This window comes from Arvicanthis niloticus, chromosome 12 (genome assembly GCF_011762505.2).
Source record: "Arvicanthis niloticus isolate mArvNil1 chromosome 12, mArvNil1.pat.X, whole genome shotgun sequence".
NCBI lineage: Eukaryota > Metazoa > Chordata > Mammalia > Rodentia > Muridae > Arvicanthis > Arvicanthis niloticus.
Window position 1 is genome coordinate 43,802,389 of NC_047669.1, and position 17,322 is coordinate 43,819,710.

At 43.7% G+C, this 17,322-nt stretch overlaps 1 protein-coding gene across 2 annotated transcripts in view; it reads right to left on the reverse strand.

Moving 5' to 3' along the window:
* Crybg3 (crystallin beta-gamma domain containing 3) overlaps positions 1–17,322 on the reverse strand; it is a 112,816-nt gene that overhangs the window by 75,393 nt on the left and 20,101 nt on the right. For both annotated transcript variants that reach the window (XR_013113611.1, XM_034514839.2), the window contains exon 2: positions 15,083–15,149. Coding sequence is in view for 1 of the 2 variants with exons in the window: in XM_034514839.2 (XP_034370730.1) it covers positions 15,083–15,149 (67 nt within the window). In the remaining variant the exon portion in view is untranslated. The remainder of the gene's footprint in view (positions 1–15,082; positions 15,150–17,322) is intronic.

Below are 17,322 nucleotides of genomic sequence, written 5' to 3' on the forward strand. Positions count from 1 at the left end.
ATGAAGTTAGTCCAACCACGGGCTCTCACTAGGTGGGGCCCACTTCCTTCTGCCAATAGGCCTGTTTACCATTGTTCTAAGAAGGCGGTAGATTAAAAGCACTCAGAGTCAGGCAAACAGGAACAAACATTAATTCCACTTAAGCACAAAAGACACACAGTTATTCGGCATATAAAATGTAAACGCGGTGAGGAAGGCATGGGTTGAGAATTTATTTTCGCATAGTAGGTTGTGGTGCATGATCTTTACGTTCATCCCTCTGCGGAGGATACTTTGCCACATGCAGTACAAGGAAATGGCAGAAAGCATTATTTATACTGCTTAAGACCCGCTTAGCTGTGGTCTTCAGGGAACTGACAGTCTGACAGTCGAGCTTGCTGCTGACCACTGGGAGGGGGGAGGGGGGCGCTAGAAAAGGGAGGTGCACAACGGAGGGCCTACTTAACCTGAGGAGAGAGGGATAGAGATTCGCTGTGCAAAAATAACACTGTATAGTTTGCCAGACCCAAGGTCTAACATGGGAAGTACAAGTGATGTGTGCTACAATATAGGTGTGGCAGAAGACTACAGGCCACAAGGAAAAGGGACCAACAACAGAGCACCAAGGTCGGGGTTAAAAAACTAAAAATTCATGAGAAAATTAGAAAGCTGGGAAATATGTGGAGGACACCAAAAGCCAGAACAAGTTGTTCCCTCCAGGATACTGGTCTCCAGACAAGGGAAAAAGTAATTCTGGAAGCAAAAGGCAATGGAGAATGCCAAGACCACTGCCAGTTTATAACAGGACCAGAGCTAGCTATACAGGCATCACAGATGTCCTGGGAAGCCTTCATTTGCTCTTCTTTCTGCCTAGACCATCTTCTCTCAGCCATTTATAACTCACCCTTCAACTCTGTCAGAACGTCTACAGGTCTTACCATCACCCTCTAAATTAATTAGCAGGGTCCCGTATTCCAAACCTACCTCATTCTTTTCTCTATCTCCATCCACCTGGTCACTAGTAAATCTCTGTCTCTCTCCCTCTTCCCCCCTCCCTCCCTTTAGAAAATAAAACTCACAAATGTGACTGTAGAGCGCTCCCTTTTGCTCGTGTTGACATTCAGTACACTGAAGCGTACCTGACAATAAGAGGTGCTCAGAATTTTGTTTGTCAGGAAATAGACAGTGAGTGAACTATGAAAATCATTTAGTATGCAAGAGAGACATTTGAAAGCACTCAGAAGTTCAGAAGGTCGCGAGTCCATCCTAGACCCAAGGTATTATATGCAGTGACTGAGGTGCAAAGAAACAGGAACCGTCTCGACAGAGGAGAGAATCTCTGAGAATGCCAAATGGTATTTTAAGTTCCAAGACAGAACTGGCCTTTTGTTCCTATTGTGTGGGGCAGCTCTTCACTTGTGGGAAAGAGAAGAAGACTCTAGAGGGCATAAATGTGATGGGGATAAGACAGCAATTCCTGAGAGCTCCAATAGAGGGAAAGGATTAGCCTTAGAGAGAAGAGGGAACCTTGGTCCCAGAGCAGAGGGCGGAGCTAAAGCCTGAACCACTCTCTAGATGGAGAATTTTGTAAGCACAAGAGCCTCTGATGTCAGGAACAGGAGAGGGGAGATAAGGAACAGAAATGGGGGTTTGTGGGGTGTTGGGAATCTGGGCTCTCCTAACAAAAACAACCTGGAAAAAAATGCTTCTGGAAAATGAAACCCCAAATCAGCAACAGCCTAAAGCAGGGTGGGCGAAATAGCAGTTAGGACAAGGTGGACTTTAGTATTCATTCATTAAAACATAACGGACAAGACACTACCATAGGTATTTAGAGCGGCCTGAAAATATACACTCATATTTCTGCTGTTGTAGAACCTACATCCTAGTGATACAAGATTGTTAAATAAATCGAATGAGCACTGTCTTCATTTACAACAGCCTGCAGCAGGTGGCGGGTATCCAACATCCTGAGCAGTAGCATCTTGAAGCTGCCGGGACTGTTGCCAAGTGAAGATACTATGTGGAAAAGAGAAGGTCCAGGTGACTCTTCCTACAAGAGTTTATTTGGTCCTACCTACCTACACAATTACTGCCTGCTTTGTCCATCACAAGGACAGCCCTTCAGCACACTCTAGCCTTTTCACCCTCAACTCCAGGGATCAACGCTCCTGCTCTACCTCCCTGGCCCCATCTATACTGTCAAGACACAAACTCTGACTCCTAATCCCAGGCAACCACAAGTGTGCACTGGTACCTTTGCATGTTTGCAACTCTTCCCCCACCGATAGAGATGTGCCCATCATTCCAGTCCTCTGCACTTGGCACAGCTTCCTTACTTCACGTTCAGGTATGGCCACTACCCGCAAAAGCTTTCTGGACCATTCATTATTTTCTACTCATCTCCAGTCATCCAGACCATGAGAAATGCAGTTTATTTTTCCCCACACTAGCAAATGAATCTTGATTTAAAATTAGGCAGGACTTTACCAGAAAGTCTATTGAACCCTTTTTCCCAGTCCTTAGACCAAACATTCAATACCCATTCACAGTCAATAGAGGACCTGCCTTCTATTTAAAATGAATCACCTCATAGTCTGAACTTATTACCGTCTCCGACAGCATCAGCTTCTGGCCTACTTTTTTCTCTGGCTCTGCATGCAAGAAGGAGAAAAAGACTATACTTCCCCACACAAATTCTCCCACTGGGCACCAGCTCATCATCCTTGATATCTCCTTGGGGATCCCAGCTACCCATTTGCACCTCAGTAAACCTCTACCATGCAAAAGTCTATGCCCAGACACATCCAGGTTTTCTTCTCTCCGCAGCACCAACTTCCTTAAGAAGGCATTACTAATCACTAATACCCTTTCTTCCTTTCCCTACCATAATCACTGCCTAAGTCCCTGCAAGATGACTTGTTCTCCAGTCGTGCTCTGACCACACTTCCTTAAAGACGCTGTCTCATTGGCTAACTTAATGGACTCTTTTCGCTCTGTGTTGAGATTATATACATCTGAAGAAAGAGACAGAGACTCTGACTTTCAGTTTCTGTAAAGTCATTCTGCAGTTCTCCTTCCTCTCTGACTATTCTCTCCATAGCCTTTCAGATCACCTCCTGTCACTATCTCCTACAGAGCATTTCCCTCTGATTTCCAGCCTGGATGTACAGTGCTTTTATGCACTCTCAATGAGACCTCATTTTCCATGAATGTGTACTCTTGTAGCAGGATACTTATTCTGCTGCATTGTATCTGCAGTGGAGCTCAGTGATTAGGCAGTAGAAGAGGAGGTGGAGCTGGGAGAAGAAGAGAGGAAGGGGAGGGGAGAAAAAGAGAAAGGGGAGGAGAAGAAGGAGGCTATCAGCCATGGAGAACCACGGATGGGTTGAAAGCTGTCCTGGGTAGCAACTTCTATCAAAAGGTTAGATATTGGGTAACAACTCTAATTGTGTGGGCATCTTGTTAATTGAGCATTTCTAAATATATAAATCCTTTAGATAATCATTAAGCTTTAAGAGTCTCTTTCCTACTGGGTACTACAAGGATGACAGATATTGTCTGGTGTTCAGCTAAACTTTGTGGATGTAGCGTGGTTGATTGGCAAAGCCATCCCCCATGCTAGCATCTTGTGGGTGCCAGGGCTTGCACATCTAGCTAGCCAGAGCCCTGATCAGAGCTGAGGAACAACAAGAACATGGGAACAAGCTGGACTGAGCACCATTTTCTAAATATCACCCATACATATTCTGAATTCTAACTCTAGAGACATGAGCCTGCACATCAGACTGTCCACCTGGCTGGCACCTTCTCTCCATCTTTTGGATGATTCACTGGAACCTGTAATGGTTTGTATATGTTTGGGCCAGGGAGTGGCACTATTAGGAGATGTAGCCTTGTTGGAGTAGGTGTGCCACATTGGGTAGGAGCTTGAACTCTACTCCTAGATGCCTGGAAGTCAGTATTCGCCTAGCAGCCTTCAGATGAAGATGTAGAACTCCCAGCTCTGCCTGTACCATGCCTGCCTGGAAGCTGCCATGCTCCTGCCTTGATGATAATGGACTTAACCTCTGAACCTGTAAGCCAGCCCCAATTACATGTTGTCCTTATAAGAGTTGCCTTGGTCACGGTGTCTGTTCGCAGCAGTAAAACCCTAAATAAGACAGAACCTTAACAGCAACTTGACCATTCTGTACCTTCATCCTTCCATTTTCTGTGAACTACAAAACCCTCCTGTGGAGTTAAAGTTATATAAAACCTGCATGCCTGCTCCCCTGTAATGGTGTGGTCTTGTCAACTTACATGCTTTTTGTCTTTGTTGTTTGTCATTTCAGACAAAAATTATACAAATCTCATAGATGTTAAATCTCAACATTAAGTATTAAAAATATTGAATATGAACACAGAAGGAAGCATTAAGGGCAGAAAGCAGAGGCAGGTGAGTCTCTATGAGTTCAAGGCCAGCCAGTGCTAGAGGGAGACCTTAGTTCAATCAATCAACCAATCAATCCAACAATAATAAAATTTAAAAAGAAAAGACTAGGACGAAAGAAAAGAAATTTAACTCAGAACACACCAATTTTTCTTGGGGGGGAGATATATTTATATGTTGTTTATATTCATGTGTATATATGTTACATGAGCTTGCTACAGACAGAGGAGAACATCAGATATCATGCTCTACTTCCCTGGACCTTATTCTCAATTCAGACAAGATTTCTCACCGCACCTGAAGACAGGCAGATAGCTAGCAAGCCCCAGTGATGTCCATCTCTGAGTCCCGTAGTGCTGGGCTTACAGCTATATACTTGACTATGATCAATTTGTTGTGAGGGTTGGAGATGCTTACACAACTGAGGCATCTCCTAGTCCCTGAACATACTATTGCTTATACCCAATACCAGTAGGGATGAAAAGAATATCAGAGTTGCATATATAAACCCAAGTTCAGGAATACACATTAGGCTATGGCTGTATTTTGGCATAATCAATAAAGTGAGAGAAATGAAGAAGAACGAGACACAGGAAAAGCCGTTCCTTCCTATTATGGTACAGATTTCTCCAGTTTGAGAAGAGTCTAATGTTCTAGAATTAATGTTCAACACCTGTGGGACAAAGGTACCACAAAGGTACCTAGAGTGCATACATACTTCAGAATCAGTTTTCATTTAATAAAATTTTTCATAACAGTGTAGCAACCTCCTAGATCTACAACAGGTTGGGCCTGTTGCAAGTCAAACCAGATGCCTTACAACATACCCAGCATCCAGGAACTCAAGAGATCCTATGGTCCCAGACCAGTGCAGCCAGGCCAATAGGCTTCTGCAATCCCTGTGTTCATCAGGAGAGCAAGGAGACAAACGTGTATTCTCTACTCGGGCACCTGGCGCTCTCTAATCACAAAGCAGCGAGGAGGCGCGAACTCTGACTTCTTACAGCATACCTTCCTGGATACATTCATGCTCAAAGTCGGGCAGAACCAGTGCTTCTGACAGCCATTTCTATACCATTCACGCAGAATACACCACCAGCCTTCCTAGACACTCATCCGTAAGTTTAAGACAAACTTCTGATGGCAAGAAAGCAAACATTTTCCCAAGCATCTCTTGTGAGCAGCATGGCACAGTGCTTGAGGCAGCATCGCAGCCAGCTCTAAAATCCCTCTATGAAACAAGGAACGGCCAGCCAAGGATCAGGAAGCCAAGGCTCAGAGTGGCTGAGAACATTTTCCAAGGTTACAAAACCACATAAGGGGATATGTGGGACTTGAGCCCAGATGTTTGGTTCCAGAAACGATGTTCTTTCCATCTTCACACATGTCATTTCAGAACTGCTCCACGGAGGTGTCACAGTTGGCGGAGACAAGGAGGACTGGGAGGCTTCAGGGGCCTCACCCCACCATCAACAATGAGCTTTGCACTAATCTGTTTACACAGGGAGCTGCAGGGATGGTTCCAGTTGATGTGGAAATAATAATAAATGCCTAAATGTTTTTGCTATTTTTTGTTTGCTTGTTTTTTCAAGACAGGGTTTCTCTGTGTAGCCCTGGCTGTCCTGGAACTCACTCTGTAGACCAGGCTGGCCTTGAACTCAGAAATCCGCCTGCCTCTGCCTCCCAAGTGCTGGGATTAAAGGCGTGCGCCACCACCGCCTGGCCTGTTTTTGCTATTTTTATATTAAATTAATATGATATTGCTGCTGTTGTCTGAGTGTCTGGAAAAATAAAAGTAAAGTTTTATTAAGGCAGCGACATTTTATACGATTAGTTCAGGGAGTGAGTCTCTCTTACTAAGGAAACATGTAATACACTTAAGTTTGATGACCATTTCACCCAAGAAGGAAGGGCCACATACACAAGACATGAATGAACACATGACTGAATTGATATATTCATTGTATAAGCTCACCAAGATGGCTCAGCACTCACCATCAAATTTCAGGACCACAGTGAAAAAAAGAGAAGCAACTTCTGCAAGACGTTATCCTCAAATTACCACACATGCACCGCGGCACATGTATGCCTACACACACACACACACACACACACACACACACACACACACACACACACACACCATATCACTTACATGCTGAGTAGATCCTCCTGTATTTCTAATGGTAGCTACTTTTAATGTTTACATCCAAGTCCGAATCAGAAAATTCTCCCTGATTCCCAGTCCGCACTCCAGCTAAAACCACAGAAAAATGTATAGTATATTCCAGGACGTATTGGGATTTTCAGGCAGATGGAATCTGAGATTTCAAAAGGACATGCACAAAAAAAAAAAAAAAAAAACCAGCCAGGGATGTTAATAATCAAGTCTGGGGCTCTCGGGGGGGAGGGGGAGGAAGAGAAATCAGGCAAAGACTTGAGAGTGAGAAGGTCATAGCAAGGACAGCAAGACGTTGTGTTGGATGACTGACAGTGAGGAAGGTGAGACTATCTACATGAAACACATAAATCAGTGATTCTCAACTTTCCCAGTGCTGCGACCCGTTAATACAGTTCCTCATGTTGTAGTGACCCTTAGCCACAGAATTATGTCGATGCTACTTCATAACTGTAATTTTGCTGTTATGAATTGTAATGTAAATATCTGATAGGCAAGCATATCTGATATAAGACCCCAAAGGGCTATATAACATTTCCCACATATCCCACAGGTTGAGAACCACTGATCTACAGGAAATGTTATATAGCCCAAGGAGAGTCAGTGACAGAAGGGAGAAGGAATAGCCCGAGGCAGAAGCTAAAGCCCAGTATCATAAAGCAAAGACAGGCCAAAAAGCTTTCAGAAAAAAGAAAACAAGACTTGGAAGGTGAAGTGTTTCAGTTGGCTGAGCAGACGGAGAATGGGGAACAAAAGCTAATGAGTGTCAGTGACAATGGGTCATGAGTGACCTTAAGTGTACCGCTTTCACGGAATGGCCTCCATTCCTCAAGGAGCCATGGGCACAGCACCAGGCTTCCCGGGTCTGAAACACAGGAATCAGACTAAAAAGCACTAAGAACTGGAAAGGTGTAAGGCAGACCCCATGCAAAATTTTTGAGTAAAATGTCGAAGTCAAGTGAAATGAGAGATGGAGAGGTGATCAGATCTGGAGAGCCGACTGCTGTCACTTTTATATATACATGGGGAGAGCTGAGGCACATGGGAAGAAGCCAACAAAGATAAGGGCCAGAAGCAGACAAGATAGGACACAGAGAATGCAATACATGGGGGCCACCTATGCCTTGGCACAGGACATGGGGTACAAACCTTCATGAGTTCATCTTTAAAAGGGAGAAAGGGACCACCCCTGAAATCAATAAGGGCCATACATAACATGTCATCTATCTCTATTAAATAAAAGTAGACAAGAGCATAGTGGCATATTAAGACCACAGGACAATGGCATGGTGTGGACTAGATAACTGGTAAGTTTTCCCAGCTAAAATTTACAAAATCCAATTAACAGAAGTACATATTCCAGTAGAGACAAATACACGCAGGCATAAGAAATAGCTAACAATGTGAGAAAAGTAGGAGGGTTTATACAAACAACGTAAGTGACATTTTAAGAATTAGAAATTTAATGATATCCAAATGTAGTATAAAATTGGAGCTGTAACTGTTTGAAAGTAAAATAAATTTTTATATCTCCAGCATCTTAGGAAACATCACCGACGTCTTGATTTGGTATCTCAATGTCAAATACAAAATAAGATATATATGACGATGCCAACTATTCATAAGTCTGATATGTTTCAGACTCTAGAGAGGAACTCCTTCATATTTTTCCCTTGATACTGAAGGCATAAAATTCAGGTTAATCAGATGGAAGGAGGAGATAGACGCCATACTGCAGCACTGTGGAAATTTCAGAAAACTGATTAACAAAAACAAAACAAATAGCATATTCCAGGCTGCTTGCTAAATGAAAAACCTCTGAGTAAAAGTTCTGAAAAATAGCAATATACTAAATGCTATGGCTAATCTTTTCCAACAGTTTGTATCCTTAAGCTTGGGACTGATGGTAGCTTTAACAATACATGTGGCAAAGAAGCCCTGGGTGTGTGAAGGCCTGAGTGAACTTGTGTTGTTGACAGAGGTACAGATGTATCAAGGACCCCACAGACTCAGAGTCATGGGAATGGCAAAGGCCCTCTGCAGCCTGAGAAGGAATGTTGACAGTGTGTGTAGAAAATGTACATGCTGTAGGGGAGGATGGCCTTGTCGGGCATAGGTGGGAGAGGAGATCCTTGGTCCCATGAAGGCTGAATACCAAGTGGGGGGGAATTCAAGGGTGGGGAGGTGGGAGTGGGGGGGTAGGTATGGGCACATCCTCATAGAAGCATGAGGAAGGGGGATGGGATAGGAGATTCCTGGGTAGTGGGGGGAATGGGGTAAGGGGATAAAATCTGAAATGTAAATATAATATCCAATAAAAAAATAAAATTATATATATACATATATACATATGTATATATATTAGAAAGAAAGGAAGGAAGAAAGGAAGGAAGGAAGGCAGGCAGGCAGGCAGGCAGGCAGGCAGGCAGGAAGGAAGGAAGGAAGGAAGGAAGGAAGGAAGGAAGGAAATAAATGTACATGCTACCACGTGTAGGAAGCCGGGGTCAGTGGTTCCATTTCAAGATGGCGCTGGCCTAGTGTCTTCTCCAGATGTAAACAATTAACTGCGCAGATGCAGATGCAAAGGCAGAGAGCCCGCCAAAGTCACTGCCAATCCCGAGGCATAATATTGGGTGGTGAACGAACAGCCAATCAGAAGTGAATACGTCACTCTGGGGTGTATTTTAAGCTAGGCCCCTTCCGCGTCTCACCCCTTCCGCCCTTCCGCTTCTTCCCGCGTCCTTCCGCGTTTTCCACGTGTGTGTGTGTGTGTGTGTGTGTGTGTGTGTGTGTGTGTGTGTGTTACAGAGTAAAAGGTCCTCGTTTTGCAGTAACTACCCGAATTGCGTCTCTCGTGTTTTTCGTCCACGGGCGTGGGGCGACACGGGAGGCGCGCGTTAGAACCATGTACCTGCCCCTTGTTTCTGACTGGGACACTGCTCCTCTACAGAGACTGCTGTTGTGGGAGTTATACAAAAATGGGTGGCCAGAGCACTGAGCAGATCTTGGGTGGCAGCTCTGCCCCCAACCTCCAAGAACCCAGAGGAAGCGGGGATCCCAGGCTCTCTAACTTGGACAGTGTCTTAGAAACTAGTTCTCAGATCTGAGGCCTGGATCAGACCTCTGCTGTTGTGTGGACCCCGGATTCCACCTGAGACATACTGGAAAGTCCACTCAACCCAGAGCCACAGAGGAACAACTGAACTCAGAGCGTCAGACAACATATCCTGAGATATTCTAGAGGAGACACTGCACCCAGGAGGCACCATATCCTGAGGCATCCTAGACGTACCACTGTAATCAGTGCAGCTGGAAAAGATCACAGAGACATCTGGACCCCTAGGAGATCAGACACAAACTAGATAACTGGAAAGACAGGCTTCAGTCAGAGACAGCAAGTAGAGGGAGCACTAGAGTTAACCACATGGCAAAAGGCAAGAGCAAGAATGTAAGCAACAGAAACCAAAGTTACATGGCATCATCAGAACCCAGCTCCCCCATCAGAGCAAGCCCTGAACACCCCATCACACCAGAAAAGCAGGAATCAGAATTAAAATCACTTCTCATGATGATGATAGAGGGCTTTAAGAAAGACATAAATAACATTCTTAAAGAACTTAAGGAGAGCACTGGTAGAAAGATAGAAACCCTTAAAGAGGAAACACAAAAATCCCTTAAGAAATTGCAAGAAAATGCAATCAAAGGGAAAAGGAATTAAACAGAACCATGCAGGATCTAAAAATGGAAGTAGAAACAATAAAGAAATCACAAAGGGACAATACCCTGGAGATAGAAAACCTAAAAAAAAGATCAGGAGTCATAGACACAAGTATCACCAACAGAATACAAGAGATGGAAGAGAGAATCTCATGTGCAGAAGATACCATGGAAAACATTGACACAACTGTCAAAGAAGATGCAAAATACAAAAAGCTACTAACCCAAAATATACAAGAAATCCAAGACACAATGAGAAGGCCAAACCTAAGGATAATAGGTATAGATGAGGGGAAAGACTCCCAACTTAAAGGACCAGTAAATATCCTCAAGAAAATTATAGAGGAAAACTTCCCTAACATAAAGAAAGAGATGTCCATAAATATACAAGAAGCCTACAGAACTCCAAATAGCTTAGACCAGAAAAGAAATACTTCCCGCCATATAATAGTCAAAACATCAAATGTACAAAAAAAAGAAAAAATACTAAAAGCAGTAAGGGAAAAAGGCAAAGTAACATATAAAGGCAGACCTATAAGAATTACACCAGACTTCTCACCAGAGACCATAAAAGCCAGAAGACCCTGGACTGATATCATACAGACCCTAAGAGAACACAAATGCCAGCCCAGACTACTATACCCAGCAAAACTCTCAATCATTATTGATGGAGAAACCAAAATATTCCATGACAAATCCAAATTTACACAGTATCTCAACACAAATCCAGCACTTCAAAGAATAATTGGTGGAAAACTCCAACACAAGGAGGGAAACTACAACCTAGAAAAAGCAAGAAAGTAATCTTCCAAAAACCGTAAAAGAAGGTAGCTACACAAACATATCTCCACGGATGTTAGCCCAAAAGCTTGGATTAGCGAAGATTCAACCCACAGACCACATGAAGCTCATGAAGAAGGAAGACCAAGAGGGGATGCCTCAGTTCCACTTAGAATGAGAAACAAAAATGCTCAAGGGAGCAAATAGGAAACAAAACATGGAACAGAAACTGAAGGAGGGGCCATCAGGAGACCATTCTCTAAACACTGTTGTGGATGGCTGGAAGTGCATAATGTGAGGAACATGATATAGCTGTCTCCTTAGAGGTCTGCCAAAGACTAACACACTCAGAGGACGATGCTCACAGCCACTGATATGATCAGGGGTTTCCCAATGGAGAACTTAGTGAGAGGACTGAAGGAGCAGAAAGGGTTAGTGACCCCAGGTGGAAAGCAACAATACCAAACAACCAGAGCCCCCCCAGGATCTAAACCACCAGCCTGGGAACACATAGGGAGGGACCCAAGACTCCAGAGGTATATGTAGGGGAGGATGGCCTTGTCTGACATAGGTGGGAGAGGAGTTTCTTGGTCCCATTTAAAAAAAAAAAAAAAAAAAAATTGAAAACACAGGGGGGGGGGGATGTGAGGGGGGGAGGGGATAGTGAGGGGGGTAGGTGCGGTCACTGCCTCATAGAAGCATGAGGAGGGGGATGGGATAGGAGGTTTCTGGGTGGTGGGAGGAAGTAGGGTAAGGGGATAAAATCTGAAAAAGTGGAATTAGCATCAAAATACAAGACCAGGGCTGTCCACAACAGACTTCTCCTACTGAGATAGCAAAAACCTGCCTCTCTGGTCCAGTTGTATACTATAAACCCTGCCTCCTTGTTCAGACTGTGTATAAGAACCCCATCTCCTTGATCAGCTGTGTGTAATAACCTTCCTCCTCCATTCAACTGTACATGACAAGCACACTGATTTCCAGGTTGCTATAGAGTCTGCATCTGAGAGCCCAGTCCTCCTATTCCCAGATTTTCTATATGTCCCTATGTCCATCTTTTCTTCATTTCCATGCTGTCCCCAATCAGGTGTATCCCTGGAAGCATGCATACTTGTTTTAATCCCATGTGAATAGGCTGAAGAAAGCATACCAGTAGTTTTGAGGGGATAGGGGCAGGGAGGAAGGGAAGGAGGAAGGAAGGCAGAGAAGAAGGGAGGGAGGGAGAAAGGGAGGGAAGGAAGGGAGGGAGGAAGGAGGGTAAGTAAATGAGAGAGAGGGGGAGAGAAAAATACATGGACTAAAATGCCAAAATTTTCCTGATAAGAGAGTGCCCTGTGTCCCTTTAATCATGAAGTAACTGGGTGGCCCCATATTCATAGTCGTGATTAATGTCACGACTACAAGTGAGTTAAGCAGCTATCCAGACCCCAGTATGAAATCCTGAGCACTCAAACTTATGCAAACATTAGCAATGGAAAGAAAATTGTCTGAAGAACAGACCAAGATACGCTGGATGGAAAGGTTGCTGGCATGGAGGCCCTACCACCGTATTTGCTGCCATATATACTTATGAAACCCCAAAAGCTGTGACTCTCAAGCCAATCTCTGGAGACAGAAGATGGACTGCACTCCTGGAAAGTAAAGGCTGACTTCCTCTAAGTCTATAGATTTAAAGTCTAGGCAACAGGTGGATACAGGCTGAGTAGGGCAATAAGCAGAGAGACCAAGAGAACAGAAGGGTTTGCTGAAGGTTCACAGTGTAGAAGCAGTAAGGAATTGAGAGATGCATGGACAGGAATTGGTAGCCAAAAAATCCTGAGTTTGCGATCTCAGGAGTAGCTGGGGAACATAGAGGCAAAGCTCCAGACACAGCATTAGAAGTGAGACACTTGTGTAGGTTCTCTCAGAGGCCGAAGAAGAGAGCAAGCTGCAGAGCCCCTGCCATGGCTATTCAGTAGGCTGCCAAGTGTTGTCTGAAGAAGAGAAGTAGGGAGAGAAGTCAGGAAAGCTGAGGGTGGAGCCAGGCGTGGTGATGCATGACACAGTCCCAACACACAGAAGCCTGCATAGGGACCAGAGCAGGGGTAGGCCTGCCTGTGTTACACAGTGAGACGCTGTCTAGAAAAGATCAATCAATCCATCAAAATAAAAAAATAAGCTACAGAGCGTGATTCAGTAGCCAAATTCAAGCAAGAGAAGAAAAGAAAGGCGATCCTGATCTATTTCTCTCAATAAAGCAAATATTTTCACTTTCACTGAGAAAGCGGTAGGAATACACACCTTAACTTTCTTAGAATATAATTCACAAATTGTATATAATTCAACATGTTAAAAAAGTACCCACAACATATCCAGTGGATAGGCACAGCCCCCTGTTGGGGGATAGGGCCACCCGCTCTTCTCCAAATTTTTAACCCAGATGGGCTCCTGTCTAAAGGAAATACAGGAACAAGATGTGGCGAAGAGACTGAAAGAAAGGCCATCCAGAGACTGCCCCACCTGGGGATCCATCCCGTATACAGCCACCAAACCCAGACACTATTGTGGATGCTATGAAGTGCTTGCTGACAGAAGCCTGATATAGCTGTGTCCTGAGATGCTCTACCAGAGCCTGACAATTACAGAGAAGGATGCTCGCAGCCAATCATTGGACTGAGCACGGGGACCCCAAGGGAAGAGTCATGGGAAGGACTGAAGGAGTTGAAGGGATTGCAACCCATAGGAAGAACAACAATATCAACTAGCTGGACTCCCCCAACCCCCCAGAGCTCCCAGGGACTAAATCACCAAGTAAAGATTACACGTGGAGGGACCCATGGCTCCAGCCAAAGATGTAGCAGAGAACTGCCTTATCTGGCATCAATGGAAAAGAAGGCCCTTGGTCCTGTGGAGGCTCAATGCCTCAGCATAAAGGCCAGGGAAGTGGGGATGGGATAGGGTACTTGCAGAGGAGAAACCAGGTAGGGAGACAACATTTGAAATGTAAACGAAATAACCAATATAAATAAATAAATAAATAAATAAATAAATATTTTTAAAAAGCAGCTCACAATCACCTGTAACTCCAGGGTATCCCACAGACTCTCCTGATCGCTGTGATCTCTGTGAGTACTCACACCCATGCATGCATGCACACACACACACACACACACACAGAGAGAGAGAGAGAGAGAGAGAGAGAGAGAGAGACAGACAGACAGACAGAGACAGAGACAGAGACAGAGAGAGACAGAGAGATTAAAAAAAAAGTAAAAGAAAATTAAGATAACTTTCTATTCTAATGGCCAGGTTAATTTAACCTGGAATACCCAAACGAAACCAGCTGACTGACCGTCACAAATCACATACAAGGAAAGCAAGCAGCTAATACTCAATGCCATAACTGTGGGGATATAACCGGCCAGACAACCCAGAATTCCATTTTTCTTGGAAAACCACTTGAGAAAGCTGCAAAGTTCTATAATTTTCAAGGAGTTCAGCCTCTGACCGCAACTGTGCAGGTCAGTAGGTAGCTTAGACATGGCTGATGCATGTCCTGCAGTGCTCAGCTGGCTTATACACGAGCTAACCAAACAGATCCCTCACATGGCGATGGCATCTAGCAGTGACATATTAATTTGTACCTCCCCAAAGCACCATTAGGTTTCCATACCATTCCATAAAATGCAACTTAACCTTTTAAAAGTCTTTTGGAAGAGACTATGAAATTCATATGCTCTCATTTAGGTATCTCGAAACCAAGGCAAAAACATCTCAATGCCTCAAATGAAGTTCACATTATGGCCAAGGCAATCTTCTCAAGGTTTTCCCACCTCACGGAGTGTGTATGGGGCGGGGTTGGCTATCCTAACAATGTGAAGTGAACGTGCTCTTCAATATACAGAAAAACAAACACTTAAAAAAAAAGAATATGCAGAATTTTAAACTCTTTTCTGGGTGTTATGCCATACAATCATAATTAATAATATTAAAAATCATGTTAATTTAAACCATACCTTCACTGCTTCTGATGAAAGTGCATTTTCCTTTTTCTGACTTGTACTCACCGGCTCACTTTCAATGCTGAAAAATAAAAACCACAGTGTTGTCTGAAATTAAAGGGAAATTATTCAACATGTATAGCTTCTCTATATAAGACAGGAATTGAAATCCACAATGATGGCAGAGTCCTAGGAATAGGCTGATATTGAATCTAAACCGGGAAAGTCCATCCAATTCTGCTCACGCAGGCTTCGGAATCTTCTGAGAACTCATCATGCTACATGTAGCCTTATATGGATGATCGTATTACAGCAATGTCAGAGTCACACAGAGGAGTGGCGCTAACCTGACCTCAGAAGTGCTAGCTAGCACTCTCTCCTTATTGATATCGAGGTTCTCCACAGCCTGACATTAATTTAATGCCTATGCTGAGTGATACTTCATTATATAAGCATATAGTTATACCCAGTGAATTCTGTGAATGCTCAAAAATAGATGCAGGGTTATCTGGGCACCTAAGTGATTCACATTTTAGGGCAGTCACTTTTAACAGTGGAACTTTCTGGAAGTGCCAAGAAATGACCCCCAAAACTAGACTAACTGTTGCTAACAGGCAGGTACACATGTTAAATATAAATGTGTCTGTTCGGATACATTATTATGTTTGCACATTTCCTTAACCCTTGACACACTGAATACCCCCAATGAAGATCATCATTGTGGTGGCTTAAATAGGCACGGCCCCCATGTGTGTGAATACTCGGCCCACAGAGAGTGATACTACTAGGATGTGTGGCCTTTCAGGTGCAGGTATGGTCTGATTGGAAGAAGTGTGTCACTTTGGGGATAGGCTCTGAGGTCTCACATGCTCAGGCTATGTATGCCCTGTGTGGCGGACAATCTCCTCCTTGTTGCCTGGGGATCGAGATGTAGAACTCTCAGCTCCCTCTCCAGCATCATGCCTGCAGGGATGCTGTCATGCTTCCCACCTTGATGATAATGGACAAAACCACCCCCAATTAAATCTTTTCCTTTATAAGAGTTGCCATGGTCATGGGGTCTCTTCACAGCAATGAAACTCTAAGACAATCATTATGACTGTCTACCATGTACGACGGATTGTGCTTGGCTTTTAACAAATCATGACAAGGAAGTCAGCATCCTCACAATGTCTGTCTATTTGGGGAAACTGGTGCAGAGTCTTTAACAATGCAATCTGTTAAATATTACAGCTGTTGAATGAACAAAGTATTTTGGAGCACACAACAAACAATAGCTTCTGCATACTTCATAAAGTACTGCCTGGGGAGGTTGGAAAGTAGGGAGTCCAAGAATGCAGTACTTTGGGAGACAAATGTTTTGTTTGGTTTTAGCTTAATACTAGTGCACACAACTTGGGACAGACAGAGGTAATCCTGTAGCAGAGGAGGACAGAGGTTAATGAATTCCATTCTGTGTAAGAACTGGCTCGACCCGTTTCATAATGCAATCTTTCTTTGTCCTGACTGTAGTGTGAAGGCTTTAGAGTCCTGAAGACAGGAGGCAGGTATATCCATGGTGACCATAGACCCATGATCATTGCATGAGGAAGCACCAGTAACTCAGATCGGATAAAGACCAATGCCTGAGCAGATGGGATGGAAAGAAGTGACTTATGCTCCGTAGACTTTTCTATACATAAAATCAAGTGCTATTCTAGATAATACCCAAGGAATCAACAGTGAGAGTCATAAGAAAAGAGTATGGCAAAGTGCATCAACACTCAGACGACATACTGGATTACAACGTCCTAAGTCCAAGATTCTATGCAGAAATATAGGGACAGAGAGATACAGCTGTGCCCCTAAATGCTTCAAATGTCAGAAGAAAAAGTAAGCATGTAAAAAAAAAGTGATAAACACATCAGCTATGGGTTAAACAAATGAAAAATTCTATGGGAGGAAAAACAAAATATATTGATGCCTCTCCACCATGCCCATCTAAGTAACCCTAATTAATCTGCATGTTCTTCCAAAGAGACATGCATGCAGGAGTGGGAGTTAGGAAGAGGCAGGAGATCCGTGGATGTAGAAGGGATGAGAGACGGTGATGCGGGCGGTATAATCAAAGATCATTAGATAGATGCATGAACTTGTCAAAAATGAGAAAGAATATTGAATAGAGGACTACACGTTTCATAGGATAAGAATTCGCAAGTCGCTGCAGTTTTAAAGGAGAGTGGAGTTCTTCCTTAGTGTTTGTTGTTGTTTAATAA